This window comes from Sander vitreus, chromosome 4, assembly GCF_031162955.1.
Source record: "Sander vitreus isolate 19-12246 chromosome 4, sanVit1, whole genome shotgun sequence".
NCBI lineage: Eukaryota > Metazoa > Chordata > Actinopteri > Perciformes > Percidae > Sander > Sander vitreus.
The window spans coordinates 26,335,211-26,356,777 of NC_135858.1; the positions used below are offsets into that span (position 1 = coordinate 26,335,211).

At 41.1% G+C, this 21,567-nt stretch overlaps 2 protein-coding genes across 8 annotated transcripts; one reads left to right on the forward strand and one right to left on the reverse strand.

Moving 5' to 3' along the window:
* Positions 1 to 632: 632 nt before the first annotated feature.
* rbbp5 (retinoblastoma binding protein 5) lies at positions 633 to 12,654 on the reverse strand. 7 transcript variants are annotated; one of them, XM_078249206.1, is made up of 15 exons: positions 12,510 to 12,653; positions 11,395 to 11,483; positions 11,035 to 11,060; positions 10,678 to 10,850; positions 9,642 to 9,782; positions 9,276 to 9,438; positions 8,889 to 8,998; positions 7,922 to 8,041; positions 7,555 to 7,708; positions 6,651 to 6,722; positions 6,379 to 6,496; positions 5,405 to 5,474; positions 4,372 to 4,634; positions 3,351 to 3,428; positions 633 to 1,039 (listed from the first exon to the last, which is right to left on the reverse strand). In XM_078249206.1, exons 2-15 carry the CDS (start codon positions 11,417 to 11,419, stop codon positions 987 to 989), a joined length of 1,566 nt encoding a protein of 521 aa, XP_078105332.1. In that variant the 5' UTR covers positions 11,420 to 11,483; positions 12,510 to 12,653; the 3' UTR covers positions 633 to 986. The 7 variants fall into 7 exon arrangements, with proteins under 7 accessions (XP_078105332.1, XP_078105328.1, XP_078105333.1 ...); XM_078249202.1 differs by having other exon boundaries at positions 3,204 to 3,428; XM_078249207.1 differs by having other exon boundaries at positions 4,372 to 4,607; positions 12,510 to 12,652.
* Positions 12,655 to 15,538: 2,884 nt separating this feature from the next.
* LOC144517229 (transmembrane protein 263) lies at positions 15,539 to 21,567 on the forward strand. The gene is made up of 3 exons (XM_078249210.1): positions 15,539 to 15,827; positions 18,462 to 18,549; positions 20,113 to 21,567. Exons 1-3 carry the CDS (start codon positions 15,819 to 15,821, stop codon positions 20,397 to 20,399), a joined length of 384 nt encoding a protein of 127 aa, XP_078105336.1. The 5' UTR covers positions 15,539 to 15,818; the 3' UTR covers positions 20,400 to 21,567.

Genomic DNA, 21,567 nt, shown 5'->3' on the forward strand with positions numbered 1-21,567 from the left:
TTCATTCTTTGATTTTCTTTTACTACTGATAGCGCATTTGCTGCTGCTGATCTGACCATAGTCCAGTAGCAACATTGCTGTTATGAATGCACAAAGGATATGTTACATGTGCGATTTCTTTCTTATGTAGGCTATTTCATGTCATGCAGTATGTAAATGCCTTCTCTGCTGTTTGGGTTCATGTTTAGTTTCCACTTTGTGCAATAAAATGGTTAATTTGGTTAAACAGTGCTGTGCAGAGCCAATGCTGCTGGTGCAAATATATTTTAGCCTGAATAGGTTAAAATCGACAGGTTTTCGTCTATTTTGTTGTGTACAAACTTTTTAGACTGAGCTTTGTTGGTTGAGCATGTTGTAGACAGTACTGCTATTGTCATTGTAATGCAGTATATGTTGGAAGGTAAAATTGTTGCAGTTTTTTTTTTCAGTTTGTCCTTTTAGCTACTTCTACGTCTTTTTGAAAATGGCCCACTCACTTTTGTACTGGCCCGCCCAAAATACAATTTTTCTGCCTACCTGCTATGGACCTTCCATTTGTGTCCTGAATGAAGTTATTATTATTATTATTATTAATCTATCATTTACAGCCAAATTAAGGCTTGAACAGAATGCACACAGAACCACACAGCAGCTAGTTATTTATAAATCAAAATGTTTTAATATGTATAAAAACAACAAGACGACACCCACGCACGCACACCCACACACACAGTATCAGGACACAGGTGTTTTATACATGACGAATCCTACAGAGACAGAGGACATGACGTGATCTCTATTGTCACGGCTGCTGGGGCTCTCTTTTGTCGGCTCCTATCCAGAGATCTGGGCTGAGGAGTTTTCCTGTGACGCTATGCTCTGGTTGGGAGAGGAAACAATCTGCACATCAAACAGGCTGCTGCTCACAGTCTGTATAGGACATCACACTTTGTGTCTCTTTGTTTAAACCTGTTTGGTGGCTCCTTTACAACAGTACACAGCAATGATCAGTCCATCCCTCCAATGTCATGTTGTTTGTAGGACTGCGAGACTAGACTCCCTGCGGAGGAACACAGATACTGTCAGACAGACAAATCATGGGCAATAAGACATTGTTCACACAATATTCTCCTTAGATTAACTACTGCAAATTCACAAGTAATGGTCAAATCTCAAATAATAGCCAAGACAAACACATAAATACCGATATGTATTAAAGGCCAGGTAAAAACATTGGAAGAAGGGTGGAATTACCTGTATTCTAATGTCTCACATGATAAATTCAGTAAAATGTAACTTTCCATCAGTACAACAACAGGGTCATGCCATACTTACCACTCTGCTGAAAATACTTTTCTTTTTAACACTAAGTTTTCATTTAATAATTATTCTTAATTGTTTCTACTGTGTTGTAATGTTTGAGTACCAAACGTCTGCAATACGATTATACAATTAATTAACGTGTATTTGTTCATTGTGTGCTGTCGATACTTGGTCTTATTTTTAATAATGTGGTCCTAAACATAATAGCTCTATTAATCTCTTATACTTGACATGCTGTATATACTTGACATATACAGTATACTGCACAACTGCATGGTTAATGCAGCTGATGGGAAACCACATTTTTAAATGAAATTTCAAAGTAGGATGAGTTCAGACACTAATACCGACAACACAGACGTACAGAAACAGAAAAGACAGGACCTGAGCAGCGCTGCTACAGACACACGTTTATGTCACATGACAAGCCCGAGGTGGGAGTGGGAGCAGGAGGGTCAAAGGCCAAGCAGGAAGTAGATGTAAACTAGCCAGGTAGCCTGCGGGGGAAATAAGCTGCACCATCTCACCGTTAGCCACGGCAACACCCATCTGCCAACTACAGTCCAACTTCACCAAAGTTCAGTTGACGGCGTTTGATTGGTTGATTAGTCAGAGTGAGGCTGTGGTTAGCAGAGGTTATACAGTCAAAGCCACAGTCTGGGAGGGGTACAACTATGAAAGTGCAAGAGGAGTCAATATAAATTCATCTACTGTGGATCTACCTCCGACCGTAAGGGGAGGACAAACGCTGTTCGGCTCTTATGTGAATAATGAATCAGAAAATTATATTCTTACTTTTCTGATTTTTTTTTAAGATGATGTGGTACTATTTGAGTAGACAAGTCCTGCATGTCTGATTAAGGCAGTTGTTGAAAAGCCTGCAGAGTTTCTGTTTAAAAGAATATTTAGCCAAAAAGCTGAACCGTAAACTACCATTTTAGCATGAAAAGTAAATGGAAGAAACATCTGTAGCTGAAAGGTTGGCCTAGTTTTATCACTGTGATTACATAACTATTATCTATCACTATATCTGAGAAGGTGTCTTTGTTTCAGTACACATGGTAGCCTTCAGTACATAAACAATTGCCCACACATGCTAAAATAATGGGCTTACAAAAAGTATTTTTCACAGAATATGGGAGGAGATTTCAGCAAGAATTCTAAGTATTTAACCCTAAATCAAAAATGTTTGGAACCAACCAACTACTGCAGGACTTCTACCTCAAATAAACATAACATTTATCTTGTAGATTGTAAGATAAAGAATAATTGTATTCATCATTACTTTACCTTAAACATGATGGCAAGAATCAAAACCAGTATTTATATGAACAACAATCTAAGCTAAGGCTGCATAACAACATATCTGGTAAATATTATCGTAAACATTTCTTGCAATATACAGGTATTTTAAGGCCATATCACTATTCCCTATAACCATGCTAATATGCATGTTGAAATGGGTTTAAAAGGCATGTTTTGTGTTTTATAATTGCCTCACAGAAAAAAGAGAGAAATGTATGAACAACACAATAACATTCCTCCGTAACATTACAGTAAAAGATGTTTGTCTGACAGATGAACTCCAGTTACAGCCTGGATTTATAATAACTGGACCAGATCTTATTTAAGGAAACACTGGTCTGATACACGATGCAGATTCTGTGTTTTGACCTCCAGACTGTGGCTTTCCACCAACTTTCAGTGAGCTGTGTGGTTGGTTGGTTGGGTGGGGTGGGGTGGGGTTTCGTGTTGGGTGGAAGCAGTACGAGGGGAAGGAAGGGGGGTGGGGTGTTGCCTTGGAGACAGGCCAGGCTGGTGAGGTATCAGTCAGACTAGCAGGGCTGCATGACTAGCAGAGATCCCAGACTGAGCAGCAGCAGGGGCGATGGCGTGCTTACCTGTGGCCAGGCCCCCCTCTGCCCTGCCCTTCATCCCTCCTCCTCCTCCTCCTCCTCCAGGGCCAGAGCTGCCCAGGGCCTCCGTGGGGAAAGAGGGCCGTTCGCCCCTGTAGGGCTTGGGTCTGAAGGGGAAGTCTTTGTCTTTACCTTTGGAGCCTTTGGGCCGGCCAGCTGTCTTCTTCTTGGACTTGCCATCCCCCTTCACTCCTAGTAAAGGGTGCACCTCTGAGGAGAAAGAGGATGGAATCAGGGTCAAAGTTCAGCTTTTCACAATAAAACAAAAGGCTGACATAATCAAATGACGATACTTTTCGGCATGTTTCTCTACAAAAATCGGCTCACACTGTAAATTCATCGTAATGTACCTTTCCACAGCACTAATTCCATCAGTACAACATTAGAGTCATGTCATACTCACCACTCTGCTAGCACTTTTTCTTTTTAACACTAATACCGTTTTCATTTACTGGATGCGGTTCCACTTTGCCATTTTTTTTATCACATGCAAATATTTACTCATCAGTACTAATTTAACACAAAGTACAGCTGAGGATGATGGGAATGTCATTCCTCATTGTTTTGCAGGCATTTTGGTATTGGACACAGTTTCAATCCTCGAGCTACAGTATCTTTTGATCTGATCTGATTGAAATGTTGTGGCTTGGAGTAAGTGTGCAGGCGTTACTTTTTCTTAAGCTACTTACACATATGACAAAAGTTAAGGGATCACAAACGTTTTACAATTCATCTTGAGGGGAACATGAGCATCTGTACCAAATGTTCTACGTAGTACATGTTGAAATATTTCATTTGATAAAGGGAAACACTTAAATGTGATGGTGGCGCCAGAGGAAAAGTCTTTAGGATTCTTCCTCTGGGGACCATAAATGTCTGTTCAAAATGTCATGGCAATAATTGTGGAGATATTTTAGTCTGGATCAAAGTGGTGGACAAACTGACCGACAGGGAGGCCTCTTAAAAAAATATGATCAAAAACAGAGGAAATTATAAATAAAGGCTTGTCTCTTATACAAGGCAGTTTCTAATTTCCTGCAATTGAGAATAATAAAGGCCCGGGCCAGTATCTGAAAATGAACTCAATACATAAATCTGACCCTGACATTGCATCTTATACAGGATTTTTTGTTGTTGTGTTCCAGTCTCTCACCGTCACTAGGGACCCCCTGCAGTTCGATGGTGGTGGTGCGAGCCTTCTTCTTGGCTGGGCCTCCTTCAGATGAAGGCTGCCGCTGCTTCTTGTCGCCGCCAACCAACGCGTCCTCTGGGGTGGCAGTCTGGACCGCAGCGTCTGGCGGGGGGCCGAAGGGGTTTTCCTCTGGATCTTCGACCTCAGGGGCGATTGGCAGGTAAAGCAGGGCCTTATAGTCCTCCAGCTCCTCATCACTACAGGACACACAAACACAGACAAGACTAGCGCCAAGCTAGATTCTTACTAGCACCAAGCTAGATTCTTTAGCTGTGATATTTAAGACTAAGAGCTGTTACACACCAACCAGACGGCCGACCGTCGGCAGAAAAGGCAGTCGGACTGATCAGTCGGGTCCCCGAGGTCCAAAAAAATGCCTCAAAACACACTGAGGTGACGCTGACTTGAGCGTACGCTCTGCGCGTGCGCGAAACATGATACGTCTCCATAGCAGCAGGCGGGGCGCTTCTCTGTATTGTTTCCCAGAAAATGAAAACCGGCAGCTGATTGGACGAACGCGTCACGTGGGTCTTTTTTTCTCCGGAAATTCACAGTCAGACTGTCATGGCGGCTTGTTCAGAATACGATCTCATATTGTACTAAAATAGTTCACCGAAACGTGTTTCTGAAAACATTTTAAGCGAGAAATGTCTGTCTTCATTTCAGATCGACAAAGATCAGTTTAAAAGATTTTGAGAGGCTCATCCGCTCGCCATTTCCGGGTGAGTCCCGACTGCCCTGTCTCCGACTGAGCATGTCGGGTCGGCCAAAATGAAGGCCGACGGCTCCTCCTCCGACGGACGACGGCACGGAACACACGGAACAGACTCGAGTCACTGACCTCGCCAGACTGTCCAACGGCCGATTATCGGGTTGGTGTGTCAGCACCATAAAAGGTTTTGATGGTTCAGGGATGAGATCAGGGTGACATTGATCAGATCAGGGAGGGAATGTTGTTTGCACTGATTTAGTAAGCTGTATTGTTATTTCTCACCTGCTGCAAAAAGCAACTATGGGGTCAACAGTGGTGACATCCACCTCTTCATCCTCTGCAGCATCTGCACCTGTAACACAAGCACAAGTTAGTGTCTGAGGCATCCAGAGAGAACCAGTAAGACCAGAAAGCAGAAAGAGGTGCTACAGTCAGCAGCTGGGTCAAATTCTGATGGGGTTAGTGGAAATATGTGCAATGCTGAGGTTGTGTGTGAATGCAGAATAATTGAGTGACTGCTATCTCAGCAACAAACGGCATTAACTAAATATTTCAGGACGGAGTATACAAGAAATGAATGTGCTTTACTGTTTTGGACTAACAGGAAAAAAGTTTTTTTCAAAGAAGAGAAATGAGAACAATATTTTCAATTTAAAAAAAAAAAAAAAAAGGTTGGGATGTCACCTCCTGCTCTGTTTTCGCAACTTCACTCTCCTCATTGATTCGCGACTTGGCGTGGAATCACGAAATCACACGAGAATCACAACATCACGCGTGAATCCTACTAGTACTACTGGTGGACACATTTCTACCTCTGCATAAAATATACCGTCGTATCGCCCAACCCTACATACCATCATCATATTTCAGTATTTGGACATCTTTCTTATTTTTTCCAGTGTTGTGTCCTGTAAATTGTGAATTTTGCAAATGATCAGCTTATTGTAAAAACACCAAACTCCACCCTGTTTGAACAGGATTTACAACCAAAGTCAAAACTGCACAAATGAGAACCACCACAGACCCTCTGTAAGCCGGGAAAAACCTTGTCTGTGTGTGTGTGTGTGTGTGTGTGTGTGTGTGTGTGTGTTGTTAAGGTTGCTGTGTCCAATTCTCAGCCTTCTTTTTGTTACTTGCTCTTTCTGTTTTACTTCTTAACATAGGCCCTACCTACTCCTTTTTGGATTGAGTGTAAATGTCTCCCTTTTATTGCGTTATCCCAGCGCTGTGAGTGAGAGTGTGAGAGAGAGATCTACCTGTCTGCTCGGGTTCACTCTTATCTTCGTCCTCAATGTCGAATTCGGACTCTCGCTCCTCGTACTCCACATTCTCGTCCAGCTCTTTAAAGTCTGGAGCGAAAGCGCTCCAGTTTTCCTGCAGACAAACCAATCACACCATGACACTGTTTTTTTTTACCATAATATTGATGGATGGAGAGTATCAGAAACATGAGAGTTTGACCATGAAATAGTCCATGTTACCATGTTTACTCGTGTACATCCAGTCTTTACTGTCCCTGTCTACTTACCACTTGGTTCTGAGCCCAGATGGACACCACTCCACTGGAGATGGAGGCGATAATCGGACGGACTGGATGCCACTGGAGAGAGGTCAAGGTGAGATGGGTAAATGATCTAATTGTAAACCCTAACCCTAACACAGCATCTTTTAGCTGAGCTTGACCATAGAATATTCGGTTAAAACAGATCGGTGATGGTGTTTTGCCCTCGGTGTTTTCCATGAAGTTAGCTGGAAGCGATCTGTGTGGAGTGATCATTGAGCTGGACTGTTTAAAAAATAGTCCTTTAAACGCCACATTGTTTTGTCAGCAGCTGGTCATCTTAGGTAACTTAGGAGGCAATTTGGCCTTGTGTGCTCTGATTAATTTAGCATGCGGTTAACACACCAGTCATAATTAGTTTGACTGAAAAGTCATCTCCTGGCATTTGCCCATGCTGTTCTTCACTACTGTTTTGAAAGAAGGAAATAACAGGCGAAAGAAATGTATTTTCCTTTTAAAGAAGTGCTGTGCGGTATCTAATTTATGCAAATGCAAAAAGTGGTTCATGTGGAACTCGAAGAGTCATGATACATATTTAGAAAGGAACTGATGGATATTTAAAGAAACTTTAAAGTGTTCAAATTGAGAACAGAATTTGGTGTGGTGATTTGTTAACCTTGTAGGGTTTTATTTTTTAAATAGGGAAATTACTTTGGTTGAACTGTTCAGTAACATAACAAAATAGTCTGAAAACCCAACATAAAAAACAATGGTGATAGGATCGTGGATTGTGATCCTGCCTGAAGAAAATCGTGATATATTTTTGCCATATCGCCCACCCCTAACTAAAAATACATAGACAGAAGTGTGTCACTGTTAAATCTCTAGACAGTGTTCTACTAAGCCAAAATGTCAGTTTTGACATCCTTACAGCGACATCCAGCAGCAGCTCTCCTCTGGTTCCATGAAGGATCTTCACCAGGTTGCCGATGCTTTTCTCCCAGATGTAGAGGGCGTGCTGCCTGGCTGAACCGGCCACAATGTACTCGCCATCGCCGGAGAAACAGCAGCGCTTCCATGGAGTCCTGAATACAGAAAACACAGGTGGGGCGAATGAACAAACAGAGATCAGAGGAAAAGACACTTTCCCAGCAAGGGTTGGCCTCAAACACTTTGATTACAGTCTCTGTAGAGCTCGCAATGTTTTTCTCAGCAATTTTTCTACGCAAATACCTGTGGCCTCGAAGAAAGCGTTGGAATTCTTTTACTGCAGTATTCCACATAGCATACGGACATACCTGTTCACCAGGTCCTGTAGTTTCTGCATGGGTTCAGGTTCACCGTCTCGGCCACAGGTCAGTATCTCCCTGCCGTCGTAAACCCTGATGATCCGGTCTGCTGTGTTTATGAGAAAGCAACTGCGCAGAAAACAGGGCAGGTGGACAAAAAGAAGACATACTTCATTGATCCCGCGAGGGGAAATTAAATTGTTTTCACTCGTTAACGTTATTTTTACACATACACAAAAAAAGAGGTAGAATTATAGACACGGGAAAAGAAAGCCCAGGAACAGCTCTGCTGCCACAGCTGGGGCTTTTAAAGGTTGAGTTTGTAACTTTTATAAAAAGAAGTTTTTTCATATTTGCTGAAACTGTCACTTCATCCTGTCAGTAGTGTGGACTAGACGATGCCTGGTTTTGGCTAGACTGTTTTCAACATGTCGGCTTTGTCGCAATATTTTGGGTTATTTTCCAGCTAAACAGTGCACTAAAATATCTTTTATAAAAACATCTGAGCAGAGAAATAGGCAATGCAGCAACAGAACCGGGATTCATGTTGGATAAGCACTGCCTTGTACCGTAGTACACAGTTCACGAGGAGTTCTCCGCGGCTCTGATTGTATTTTTTGGGCGCGGTGGAATCTTCGAAATGCCATTAGGAGCACTAGGGAGAGGCAAACAAACTTTTTTTTTTTCACAGATTATCTGTCTAATATTTGACTGTCAGGATAAAGTGACACTTTCAACAAATATGACAAAAACTTATTTTTATAAAAGTTACCATCTGAACCTTTAAAGTAAGTTGCATTTTTTCTGCGAATCAGGTGTACAGACAGTAATATGGATCTGTTCTACAATCAACATGGAATCATTTGGACTGTATCACAGAACAGAGACTAGAGCCTGGACTAGGGCCTAATGGTAAATGTGTAGATTATGTTTATCTATCCATGTCTAGATACCCAAAAACCCTGTTTCCTCTTACCTGCCCTTGCGTGCAAATTCTATTGATTTGATGGCAGTGGTGTTGCTGGTGCCAGTTGTCACTCTGAAGGAAGCCACCAGCTCCTGAGTGTTTGTGTTCAACACCAGAATCTGAAACAACAGACAGCGGGAGACATGATGGAACTGATTTGTTATTTCATCTGATTTACAGTACAACAATTCAGGTGAAAAGTGGTGCAGTCTATGTGCAGGTCTGCTAAACTGCACTGATATCTGATAGTGTCCTTTTAGATTTTACCACTGGAAACGTTCTAACTCTACCCGTACAACTCTAGGCACTGAGCATTTTTCCCCCTCCAAAATTCATATTTACTTGTGCTGTCTTGAAATGACTGAAAGGTGCACTGTGAATAAGGTTGTGTCTGACCTTTCCTTTGGCATTGCCAGTGTAGATGTACTCCCCCCGCCTGTCAAAGGCCGCCACAACATTCAGGTCTGAGTCATCGTCCACCGGCAGGACAACATGTTTGGAGTCTGACAGAGTCAGCAGGACCGGGGCTGACTTCATGGGACACACCAGCACCTTGTCCCTAAAACACAAACATAATTTATTGTACGTAAAAAAAACAACAACACAGCAACGTATATTAACTTAACTGAGGACTGATCAAAGACAAATTAAACTGGCCGAATCATGTGATGTCGGCGCTATTCACGGTGTATCTGACCAACCGTCGAACCTCAGAACACATCAGATGTAACACGTACGCACAGATGCTGTCAGGTCACTCACATGTCTCTGGGGTGGCATTGCAGTTTCAGGATGGGTGAGGGGAAGCGGAACCTCTGGTCACAGTCTCCAGTCAGGACGTCCCACTGCGAGACAATGTTGTCTGTGGACGCACTCACCAGCTTGTGGCCGTCTCGGCTCCAGCTGCGCACACACACACAAATAAATAGCGTTCTTTAAATGCCCTGTGTTTAGTGGCATCTAGTACTGAGGTTCCAGATTGCAACCAACTGAATACCCCTTCCCTCACCCCTCCCTTTCCAAGTGTGTAGTGGAACCTACGGTGGCCTTCAGGCAATACACAAATTAAAACAACATACTAAACACCTCATTTACAACGTGAACACATCCCCTCCCCCCGAACACCCCCCTTCGTCATCACCACTTACTCGAAGAAAAATGAAGACAAGCTAACATAACAACCATAATTATTCAATACAATAAAAAAAACAAATAAAAAAAAACAGCTGTAAACCAAAATAAACATATGTATATGTGACAAAACACTGAGCACATAGTATACGTCTCTCCACAGCACATGGCTTCTTAGGAGCCCTCCAGAAAGCTTCAGGTATTTTCCCCATTTCCTAGTGTAGACATTCAATCTGGCAAACCGTTTATAAACGGAAAAATTTCAAACGCCACCACTCTAGCCATCTCACAAGCCCACTCTTGAATTGACGGCACCCTTTCATTCCTCCATCTTCTTAAAAGAATCTGTCAGGCTATCATTAGGCTAGTCTGGACCCAGCTTTTTATGAGCTCATCTAACCAGCTTAGGATTGAGGCCTTCAGGTAATATTGAAGGCCCTCTCTAGAGCCAGTATTTGGTGTGTCCGTTCTGGGCTACTGTAGAAACATGGCAGTGCAATATGGCAGGCCCCGTGGAAGAAGCTCCCTATGTAGGTATGAAGGGCTCATTCTAAGCTAACGAAAACACAATGATTCTTAGTTTCAGGAGATTATACACTCATTACCCCACTAAGATGGAGCAGGCCAGGCAGGTAAAAGATGAATGTGTACGTGTGACGTGGCTCACCATAAAGAGCAGACTGGGTGGATGTGTGCACTGATGATTTTGGCGATACCCCGCGTGAGGAAGTCCCAGATGACGATGCGGCCGTCGTTGCAGCCCACGGCCAGCAGGGTGCCCCAGCGGTTGAAGGTGCAGGTGAGGGCCATACTGATACAGTCCAGAGTGCCATCTGCCTCCTAACAACACACAAACACACAATGAAACACAGCCAGAGAGTTTGCATCGTGAGCTTCACATATGACTGTTCCCTAAATCAAAAGATAAACCTCCATGTGTATTAGTGTTGGGATGAATTCAGTGCACAAATATTAACCAGGGTTTCTACCAAGCTCATGTGCACATTAAGAGCTGGTGGCTTACCTCTGGATAGTTCTGCCCGAACGATTCTAGGAGAGGAACATCAACAAGAGAGTGATGAGAAGCATTTAACGAAACAAAGTAACATTCACACAGGACGTACAGTATGTACTAAAGTGCCAGCTGGCTCCGAAACACAACCGTCCACAGATTTATTCTAATAACCATAGGCCAGATATTCTGCATGGTATTGCAGAGTACTTGGGCCTTGGAATAGCAGTCGAGTCAAGCATTTTAACAGAGATAAAAAAAAAATTAATCGGAGATTAAAATCAGATATTCATTACAAATACATAAAGAAATAAGCCTGAGTATATCCAAGACCAAAACGGGAAACTTTAAACAATTAAATTGAATATTCACCAGTAAGAAGCAGGAAATTATCCATGAGTAAAGTGAGAGAAATCTTGAAGTTATATCCAAAGTCTGAGCCAGTTATTCATAAGAAAGAACTGTATGGATATTTGCAAGAGAAAAAAAAAACATTTACCCAATTTTTTACGTGAAAGAATTCATCAACAAAAAGGGTGAAGCAGCCAATTTACAAGATAACATGTAGCATCAAACAGAAAAGCCTTCATTCTTCATTTAAAAGAACAGAGTTGCAGTGGACCTGCAGTTTGTGTTTTGTAATTGTCATAATGTGGCTGTCGCTTCAGGTCTGAGTCCATGACAACACAAAGATTTCTGGCTTTGTCCGTTGTTTTTAACAGGTCAAGATGAAATAGCAGGAAATAAGGAAAACAATTTAGAGCAATGGGTATTATAAAACATTACAGAGCAAACAATTATCAGACCAGAATGTAATAAGTTGGATTTTAAGTAAGATCATTTGGAATACGAGGATTATTACAGCAGTGAAGTGTGTTAAAAAGAGCATTAAAACAACGTGCAGTATTATTCTACTCTAATAAAACAGAAGAGCTTTAGCATTGTATCAGGATCAACCGCTATCTGATTAAAGCTCTTTCTCAACAGGATAAGACTTTGGTATTGGAAGTGGGTTAACGTATGTATGTATGGTTTGTTTTTAGTGGGCTAAAGCAGACAGTGGTGGAAAGTAACTATGTACATTTACTCAAGTACTGTACTTAAGTACAATGTTGACATATTTGTACTTTACTTGAGTGTTTCATTTTGCTACGTTATTGTAGGATCAGGATTCAAGCAGCAGCATTTAATTCAAATAACGTTAGAGACATCGAGGCTAACGTTAGCTCTATGTCTGCTTCCATTATTATAACCAACGTTTACATATAGACTCAGATCCTTTAGGAACACATTTAACGTTTAACACAAGTTAGCAGTGTGATTCTATTACTACATGTATTTTTATTTGACTCGTTTCGGTTGATGTTAACTTGTTACTAGCTAGGCTAATACAATGCTAACCATAACAAGTAACGTTGTATAGCGTTACCGATGTACGAAAAGTTAGGTTTATTGTAAACCAAGAACAAACAAAAAAATGTCATTACCGAGCAGTTCTAGATTCATTATTGGACAACTGAGGACCCAAATTTCCTTAACGACTTGCTTTCACAGAATATTTCTATTTTAAATGTTACTTCTGCATCGACTGCCGCCGAGCCATTAGTGAGGACCCCAAACAATGCGTCGTGGAATATGCCTGAACCAAATTAAAGGACTTGATTCAAATGTAATGTAGACCCTTGTGTTTTTTGTGAGGTGGCTGATGAGACTCTGGAACACATATTCTTTTTTTGCCCCGTGTCTAACAGCTTCTGGTCTGAGATACATAATTGGCTGTCACTGGATAATATCCCTACTCTCACCTTGCCACACATCCTCTTTTATATAGATAATATAGATTCATCAGTATCAGACTTACTCAATATGATTATTCTAATGGGTAAATATCATATTCGTTGCAGTAAGTGGAGGTGTTCTAAGCCTTCCTTTGTTTGGTTTATAAATTACTTTAAATTGTTTTTTTCCTCACTGAAAAAGATCAAATCTACTAAGACTGCAAGGAAAATGTGTAGTGACATATCTAGGAAACTACTGTTTTGATTAGTCTCTCCTTGTGTACCGCTCTAAATGTTAATTTTACTTTCTCTAGCCTTTTTGCTTTTGACTTGTGTATTTTAAGCAGCTCCCCCTTTTTGTTTTATTCTTTGTTGTTTCTTTTGATCAGGTAATTCCTTCTTGTACATTGACAACATTTGTATTGTATATACGCATGTATATCCTTTTCCCCAACGAGAGTTTTGTATGTTGGTGCTTTTTTGTCAATAAAAAAAAAAAAATTAAAGGACTTCCCTCGTCTTCTTCTTCTTTTGGGTTTTAACAACGGCAGCTTGAGTCCTTAATGTTGCTGCCACCTTCTGGAGTTAGTAAACTCCTACAGTGTCCAGTATGTCACATTTTCCTCATCAGTCCTGTTCTCATTAAGCTGACCAATCTTCTGCCTTGTCCACTTTGACCACACTCCAGTATGTATTTACTAATCGTTTCATTTCTTCAGTCATGTTTTTTTCTTACCTCCTAACGATCACAAAAAACAGTTAGAGTGTGTGTGTCTGTGTGTGTGTGTGTGTGTGTGTGTGTGTGTGTGTGTGTGTGTGTGTGTGTGTGTGTGTGTGTGTGTGTGTGCTGTTAAGGTTGCTGTGTCCAATTCTCAGCCTTCTTTTTGTTACTTGCTCTTTCTGTTTTACTTCTTAACAAAGGCCCTACCTACTCCTTTTTGGATTGAGTGTAAATGTCTCCCTTTTATTGCATTATCCCAGCGCTATTGCCACTGTTAGCCTTATTTTCTCCACACTTTTCCCTCTGATTTTGATAAATTAATATTGACTTCAACAAAAAAATGTTTGACTACCTCCACAGCTTATTTTGCTGTGGGACTTCCTAACAGGTTAATCTGTCCATGATATTTGTGTGGTACAGGTGATGTGTTCATTAAATAATATTATAATATATAATATTATATTAAATAAAGGTTTAACATTAAAAAAAATGGCATTCTATTCTATTCTATTCTATTATAATGAATGTGTGAAAGTTACTGCCAGCATCACCATGCAGCACTTGACCCTTGACTGTTATATATACACTATCTTTAACTTTATGTCTTTAATCTAGATGTGACTTTTTACAGGCCTGTATGTAAATGCGTGTGTGTGTGTGTGTGTGTGTGTGTGTGTGTGTGTGTGTGTGTGTGTGTGTGTGTGTGTGTGTGCGTGCGTGCGTGCTGCCTCAGTGCATGCGTGAATCTACATCGTATATCAAATATCAGAAAATTCACAGTAATGCCACACAGAGGCAGCAGCCTACACACACACACACACACACACACACACACACACACACACACACACACACACACACACACACACACACACACACACACACACAGAGTCAGCTGCTGGTGATGCAGGACCCGGAACTGGATCCGGAGCTGGAGTTTTATTGTGAAGACAGGAAATCGCTTTTGGGCGGTTGGCGCTGAAACCATAGACGAAACCAACCGCCCAAAAGCGACTTCCTGTCTTCACAATAAAGGCCCAATCTAAATTAGCTTGAAGTAGAAACACTGAGTGGTATATTTTACTGTGGAATCAAACACTAGCTATTAATAGATGTATGATTAAAAAAACAAGGACATGTTCAGTCTTCAAAATACTGAAACTGTTCCAGTCATGTTTGTTATTAAACACACTAAATTTGTTTTGAAGTTTGGTTTGCCCCACAGTTCCCCACTTAGATCTTTAATGGCAAAAGATTATTGTTGTCTCAAGATATGTGTCAGTTTTTCACATTAAGAAGATTTCTTCAACAAATATTAGCCATTGATTCTTTGTCAGAGGTGATACTCCCCCCCCCCAGTACCTTGTGATAGCCTTTTTACTTTTAAAAGGTTTAGTTTTAACCAAATATCTCTCACTTCCCATTACACTTTCTTCAAAAAGATTACAGAGAGAGTACCAAACAACTCTTAGGCATTTTGTATCACTTGTATCCCATGTATTTGTTGTAGCCCTTTACAAGCCCCACAGGTATGGGGCTACCAAAACAAAGAATAGAGAACCTTGGATTACAGCACACACAGAGGGAGTGTGACTTACTGTATGTCTCTGCTCTGGACACCATTAAATCACTATGTTTACACATAGCCTACACTACACATTTACAGTGAATATTTGTTTACTGCTATATTAATGTTCTTAAATTTCGTCAAACTCATACTTATAATATAGCTATTAGATTATACACATCATATTTTAATTCTATTTTTACTTGTATTTCTATACTGTGGTATTGCTACTTGTGCTTAAGTATACTTCAGAATACTTCATCCCCCCTGACACTCACACATAAAACACTGCAAGTGCTGTTAGTCCACCTCATCACTGAGAAGTGTTTTAATTTGAAGGGGCTTAACGGAAGTCGTGTGTGTGTGTGCGTGTGTGTGTGTGTGTGTGTGTGTGTGTGTGTGTGTGTGTGTGTGTGTGTGTGTGTGTGTGTGTGTGTGTGTGTGTGTGTGTGTGTGTTGAAGGCGCCACGTCGGCAGAACCAGCAGGGTGAAAAGAGAGCTGCGTAGCTCAGCCTGTTAACTGTAACTGAGGAGAAGTTAGAAAGCAGCAGATTAACGCGGCGTGAACAACGCGAAAAAGAGGACGTTAACAGTCAGAGCAGCAGGTTTCACACACAGAGAGAGATAATACATTCATTTAAAGCAGAGTTTGGTTCGGAGGCTGAAACAGAAGCTGCCCCTGTCTCAAGTTTCTCTGTCAGGTGTGTTTGTGGGAGAAGCACTGCGAACAATGGTGAAGGTAAGGACTAATACCAGCATCATTTTAATGTTAAAATATGTGGAAATATGGTTGTTAAACTGCGTGTGGGTGTTGTTTTTTTAACAGCATGCAAGCAGTAGGCTACGACGAACGAACTGTAGTCTTTTCAGCAGCAAGCTGCGTGAGTGATGATGTGGAATTTGAATATGATAAGAGCTTATTTTATTATTGTATCCCCTTCAGAAAATGTGGCCTCTTCTTCTCTTAACAGCGTTAAACTGAAGCGTCACAGCTTCCTGCAAATGTTACTCAAACTCTGATTTTAAATCCTCATTTAAAAAAAAAAATCCCAATTTTTTACATTAGATTTGGCTTCCAGACCCAGCAGTGGCAACATTTATCAGAAAACGCGCAGCACTGGTTCTCAACCTTTGGGATCTGGGCCCCTTTTTATGGATCACAAGAAAAAAAGGGGAGTGGGGTGATGGTTTGCATAAGATTCATATTATAGGAAATAGTATTTCAATTTTTAAACGTGAAATATATATACTGATTTAAGGCATCTGTGTCATTTACTAATCAAAGAGTCATAGTTTAGTTGCAGCTTCTCGCCTTTTAATAAGAGGGAGGCTTAATGTGAAGGGTCACAAGTCAAAAGGGTTACATGGTGACATGGCCACCAGTCAGGTTATATTTTATTAAACAGAATATGAGCAAAATGCCACACTGTATAATCATTCCATTATCAGTGATTTTAAGAAGAGAAAAATAAAGTAAATATTATTTAAGAAAATACAGAATGCACCCACACATAAATATGTACACATTTTAAATCAAATAAGGTTGAAATAAATAAAAAGGTTCCACATTTCAACATCATCTTTAGAGTATGATAATAAGTATATGCCAGATAATTACATGTTTAAATGCGACTCTGACTCCAGACGGCTAGACAGAGATTCTGAATCTGTAATTCAGTTGAAATAAATAAATTTACATGCACAGACTGGCTGTAATCAACAGCTCTCTGCAAACTGGTTGTGTCCCATCGTATTTTAAACATGCAGTTGTTCAGCCACTATTGAAGAAAACCAATCTGGATCCATCAACTCCCGCAAACTATATGCCTATCTCCAAGATGCCTTTTTATTTCCAAAATTTTAGAAAAAGTTGTTGCCAAACAGCTCTCTACTGTCTTGGCTACACACAACATTCTAGACAAATTTCAATCTGGCTTCCGTCAGAAACACTCGACAGAAACCGCTCTTCTTAGAGTGTCCACTGATTTAATGATGTCTTCTGATGTGGGTAAATGTTCTGTTTTGGTGCTGCTGGACCTTAGCGCAGCTTTCGATACTGTGGATCACGCCATCTTGGTGAAAGACTTAAGCACTGGGTTGGTATTTCTGGGAGCACCCTGGACTGGTTCTCCTCCTATCTTGAAACCTATCTCACCTATCTGAAACTGCTGCCCTTTCTTGTGGGGTGCCTCAGGGTTTAGTGTTAGGTCCGATTTTATTTACGTTGTATATGCTTCCCCTAGGCCACATAATTAGGCAATTTGGAGATGTCCATTATCAATTCTATGCTGATGACATCCAGCTGTATGTTTCTTTTAATCCGGAAAAGATTAACAAAGTGTCAGTACTGCTCAAATGTTTGTCTTCCATTAAGGACTGGATGGCGTACAATTTCTTGCAGCTTAATGAAGATAAGATCAAAGTCCTTATTGTTGCTCCGGATACAACAGCCTCAAAGGTTGTTCAGCTTTTGGGGTCCCTTTCTTCAGCTCCAAACTTCGAAATCGCGGTGTTATATTTGATCATAATGTTTTTTGACTAACCTATCAAATCACTAACTCGCACGTTTCTTTAAACTGAGAAACATTGCTAAACTTAGAGCCGTGGTTTCGCAACGTGAAAATTGATTACTGTAACTCCGTTTTCACCTGTCTCAGCAAGTCTTCCCAGGACTGTCTACAACTGGTCCAGAACTCTGCAAGGCTGTTGACCAGGTCTAGCAGGATGTTGCACATCACTCCTGTTTTATCCTTGTTACATTGGCTTCCGATCAAGTTCAGGATCCAATTTAGAAGTTCTCTTTCTTACATATAAAGCATTGCATGGTCGGGCGCCTGTTTATATCTCTGACCTGCTCCATCCGTACACTACTAACCGGTCCCTCAGGTCTTCTAACCAGGGATTACTGGTGGTCCCACACACTCGTTTGAAAACTAAAGGTGACCGTTCCTTTGAAGTGGTAGCTCCGACTCTGTGGAACGCCCTTCCTATTAACTTACGTTCTGCAGTCTCGGTTGAATCTTTTAGAAAGCCGCTGAAGACACACTTGTTTCAACTCATGTTTGTAATTTGGGGTTTTTAGTCTTTTCATCTTTTACCTTCATTGGTATTGTATTTGTTTTATTTTCTGTTTTGGATCCTACTATATTTTAACAAATGTTTATTGTGTGAAGCACTTTGAGACTCTGTCTGTCTGTAAAAGGTACTATATCAAATAAATTATTATTAAATTATTTAGTGAATGACAGCTGACAGGAAGTGAACAAGGGTCCAGTCTGTTGCCTAGCAATGGAACGCCATTAAAAAAAGTATTAAAGGTGAAGTTGGGTGTATTTGGAGTAAAGAGAGTCTGAGGTTTTCCTGTGTTTTCCAGAATGTGAACAGCGTTAATGTGGAGCCCCAGCCTGGGACCAGTGTGGCCCCGGATGAAGCTGAAACCGTCGACAGCCAACCTACAGAGGGTAAGCAGCAAGCTCCCCTGGCTGTGGCTAAACGCTAAGACATCAGCAGGGAATATGGTGCAATCTACGCTTACATGTTGCCCGCTGCTATTTCAGAAACTGTTTGCTTGTCAGGGGAGTATGTCGGTTTGTGTAAGAGCTCCAACACTGCTATTGTCGTCCAGACGCTGAGAGACTTTGCACCAGTTAAATCCCCTGCTGCTGCTCTCCGTAAACATCACTGTTGTTAATAGATGAAGGATCATTCTGTTTTCAGTATCAGTTCTGATGACAGTTTACCCACCAGGTAAATTGTAGAGCTCAAACCATCAGGGGGTTGTTAAAAAAGACCCAGATACACCCCTGGCAATATTATAACACCAATAACACACCACAAATGTCAAAATCTCATCTCAGCTGGTCTGGACTGAAATATGGTGCCCAGTGGATATTTACTAATTCTTTGGCAATACCCTGACTTTCCCTCTAGTGTCACCAGCAGGTCAAAGTTTTCACTTATCCAGTGAAGTATTTCACCATTAAGATCTAGATGGATTGGCAAACAAGATTTGTAAATATATAATTTATATTGTCCCAAACAATGTAAAAATGTAACATTTACTATACTACTTTTACTTTTCATCTACCGCCATCATGTCAAATATTTATTGTGTACATTACTGTGGTTTATGTCCAAATACCTGCAAAAAAACTTCAGCTGTACTTTGTCTTTAGTGCTAAATATATGTTAACCCATTATACTAAGATGGTTGCGCAGGGAAAACATTATACCGGCTGAACATCAACATGTTAACACTGTCATTGTGAGTATGTTAGCATCCTGGTATTAGCATTTAGCTCAAGCACCGCTGTGCCTAATACAGCCTCACGGAGCTGCCAGTGTCTTGCAAGAGTCTTGTTAAATTCAGCACATCACACCTTAATCTAACAACATAAGCAGTGTGCTGGGGGACACTTTGTTACCATTGGGTGTAGGGTTGGGTGGGAAGCCATTTCCAAAAGCCTTACCCTGAGTTTACACCAGATGTGAGACATCAGCAACACAAGACTTAGTAATGTTCAATCCACACCGGCTTGGATTGATGTCACTGTCCTCAGAACCAGCAGACCCAGATAGGCGGACAATCTGTCTTAATCAAACTCACAAATATCAGAAATGCAGTGGAAAGCTTATTGATATTTTTAAAGGCTTACATCTTTAGTAGGAACCAATGGCCTTTGGGCTGAGTGACAGTGACAGTCAGTAGAGAAGTCAGAAAGTATTGAGAGACGAATTAACACATTGTTGAATTGGGTCTTTTCATGGGATTTGTGGACAACAAAAAAAGATATAGAAAAGTGTCTTAACCTTTTTAAATAGGCTCCATTAGGAGTATACAAGAAGAATACAGCATTGGTTTTGATGTTATTTTTTTATTTCCCTGCCCACTGTAGCTCTATATGCCCACAGGAACCAGAAAGTTTACTAATCTATCATTATATAGTTGGACAAACGAAGCAACATGGTAGGAGTCCATGGTAGTAGAAAACTGAATATTGATGCTTCATGTATGTTGTTTTCAGATTCTGGTAAGGACCATGTGGTGGCTCCCCCTGGCATGATGTGGAGGGTTACCGGTGGCCTCTTCAACGTCACCAAGGGAGTGGTGGGCGCCGCGGTGGGTGGGGTGGCCTGGGTGGGCGGCAAGAGCCTGGAGATCACCAAGTCAGCCGTGACCACAGTGCCCTCGATGGGGGTGGGGCTGGTGAAGGGCGGGGTGTCTGCCGTGGCTGGCGGTGTCTCAACGGTGGGCTCGACCGTCGCCAGCAAAGTCCCGTTCACAGCCAAGAGGAAAGACAAGGCTGAGTGAAGAGCAAGAAGAGGAGTAGGGTGAAGATGATGATGATGATGATGACGATTGATGATGACGATGGAATTGCCCCGCCCTGAGCCAACAGAGAGAGGCTGATCTCTATCTACCAGTTCAACTCCACAGTGCCTTCTGACGCCTTTCTCGGTCTCTTGTCACCATGCAGAGATCTAGACTTTGATGCAAATACACTTCATTCAGCACCAAAAAAGTCATTTTCTGTGGCAACCCAGAATTACCAGAAAAATGCGGAGTCACAGAAACGCTTCATACAAAGTTCTTCATCTGACTTGGAGTGGGATTTGTAGTTCTGGAAGTGAACACCTGACTCCAGGCAGATCATATGGACTGGGATACCCTTCAGCACGTGGTGGACGACTTCATGAATATTTGTATCCGTTTACAATTCAGACTGAGGTTGTCCTCTTTCTTTTCTCCATTCTCTCCTTTATTTAGTGAAATGTTTTTGAATCAAAGTGCTGATTTTATTTTTTTTTTTTTGTCATTTTTTGCAAAGATATTGAAGTACTGTTGAAATGTGTGGGACAAGAATAGTGTGTGTTGAGAAAAATAAAAATGTTTCAGGGTTTTGAAAAGAGGGATGAGCAACATTCTTCAGTCTACAGGCTTCACTGTGTCTGACCTTTAATCTTTTGGATGAGCCCGGGAAGGTGTTTGACCCAGCAGCCTCGGATCTGCATGTAGGAACACTTCTCTGAAATGCATGTCTGAAGACTGTAGACACAATCACAAGTACACCGACACTGGGCTCAGGTCTTTTCCACAGCTATATTATTGTTGAAATATTTTGTTTTTAGTATGTGTGAAATGTTAAAATGCTGTGCTGGACCTTGGAAAGTTGACTTAAAAAAAAAAAAAAAAGATTTAATAAAGAAACAATCCGCAGCATTTGATGGTTGTTTGAGAGGAAAAGGGGCCCAATGTTGTCTGAACTACTCGATCAGTAAAGGTTGAACTGTACCTTTTTAATCAGAAGGTGAACACTGTACTGGAGTGCAGGCAACATTTCTGAACATTTATATGCAATATCAGCATTTCAATGCAACATTCGGAGTGAATGAGAGCTGTTGCTGATGGAACTACACTATGTGAATGTCTTGTATGTGTGTTTTCCCAATATATCAATAAAGTAGTGTTGAAGTTTAAA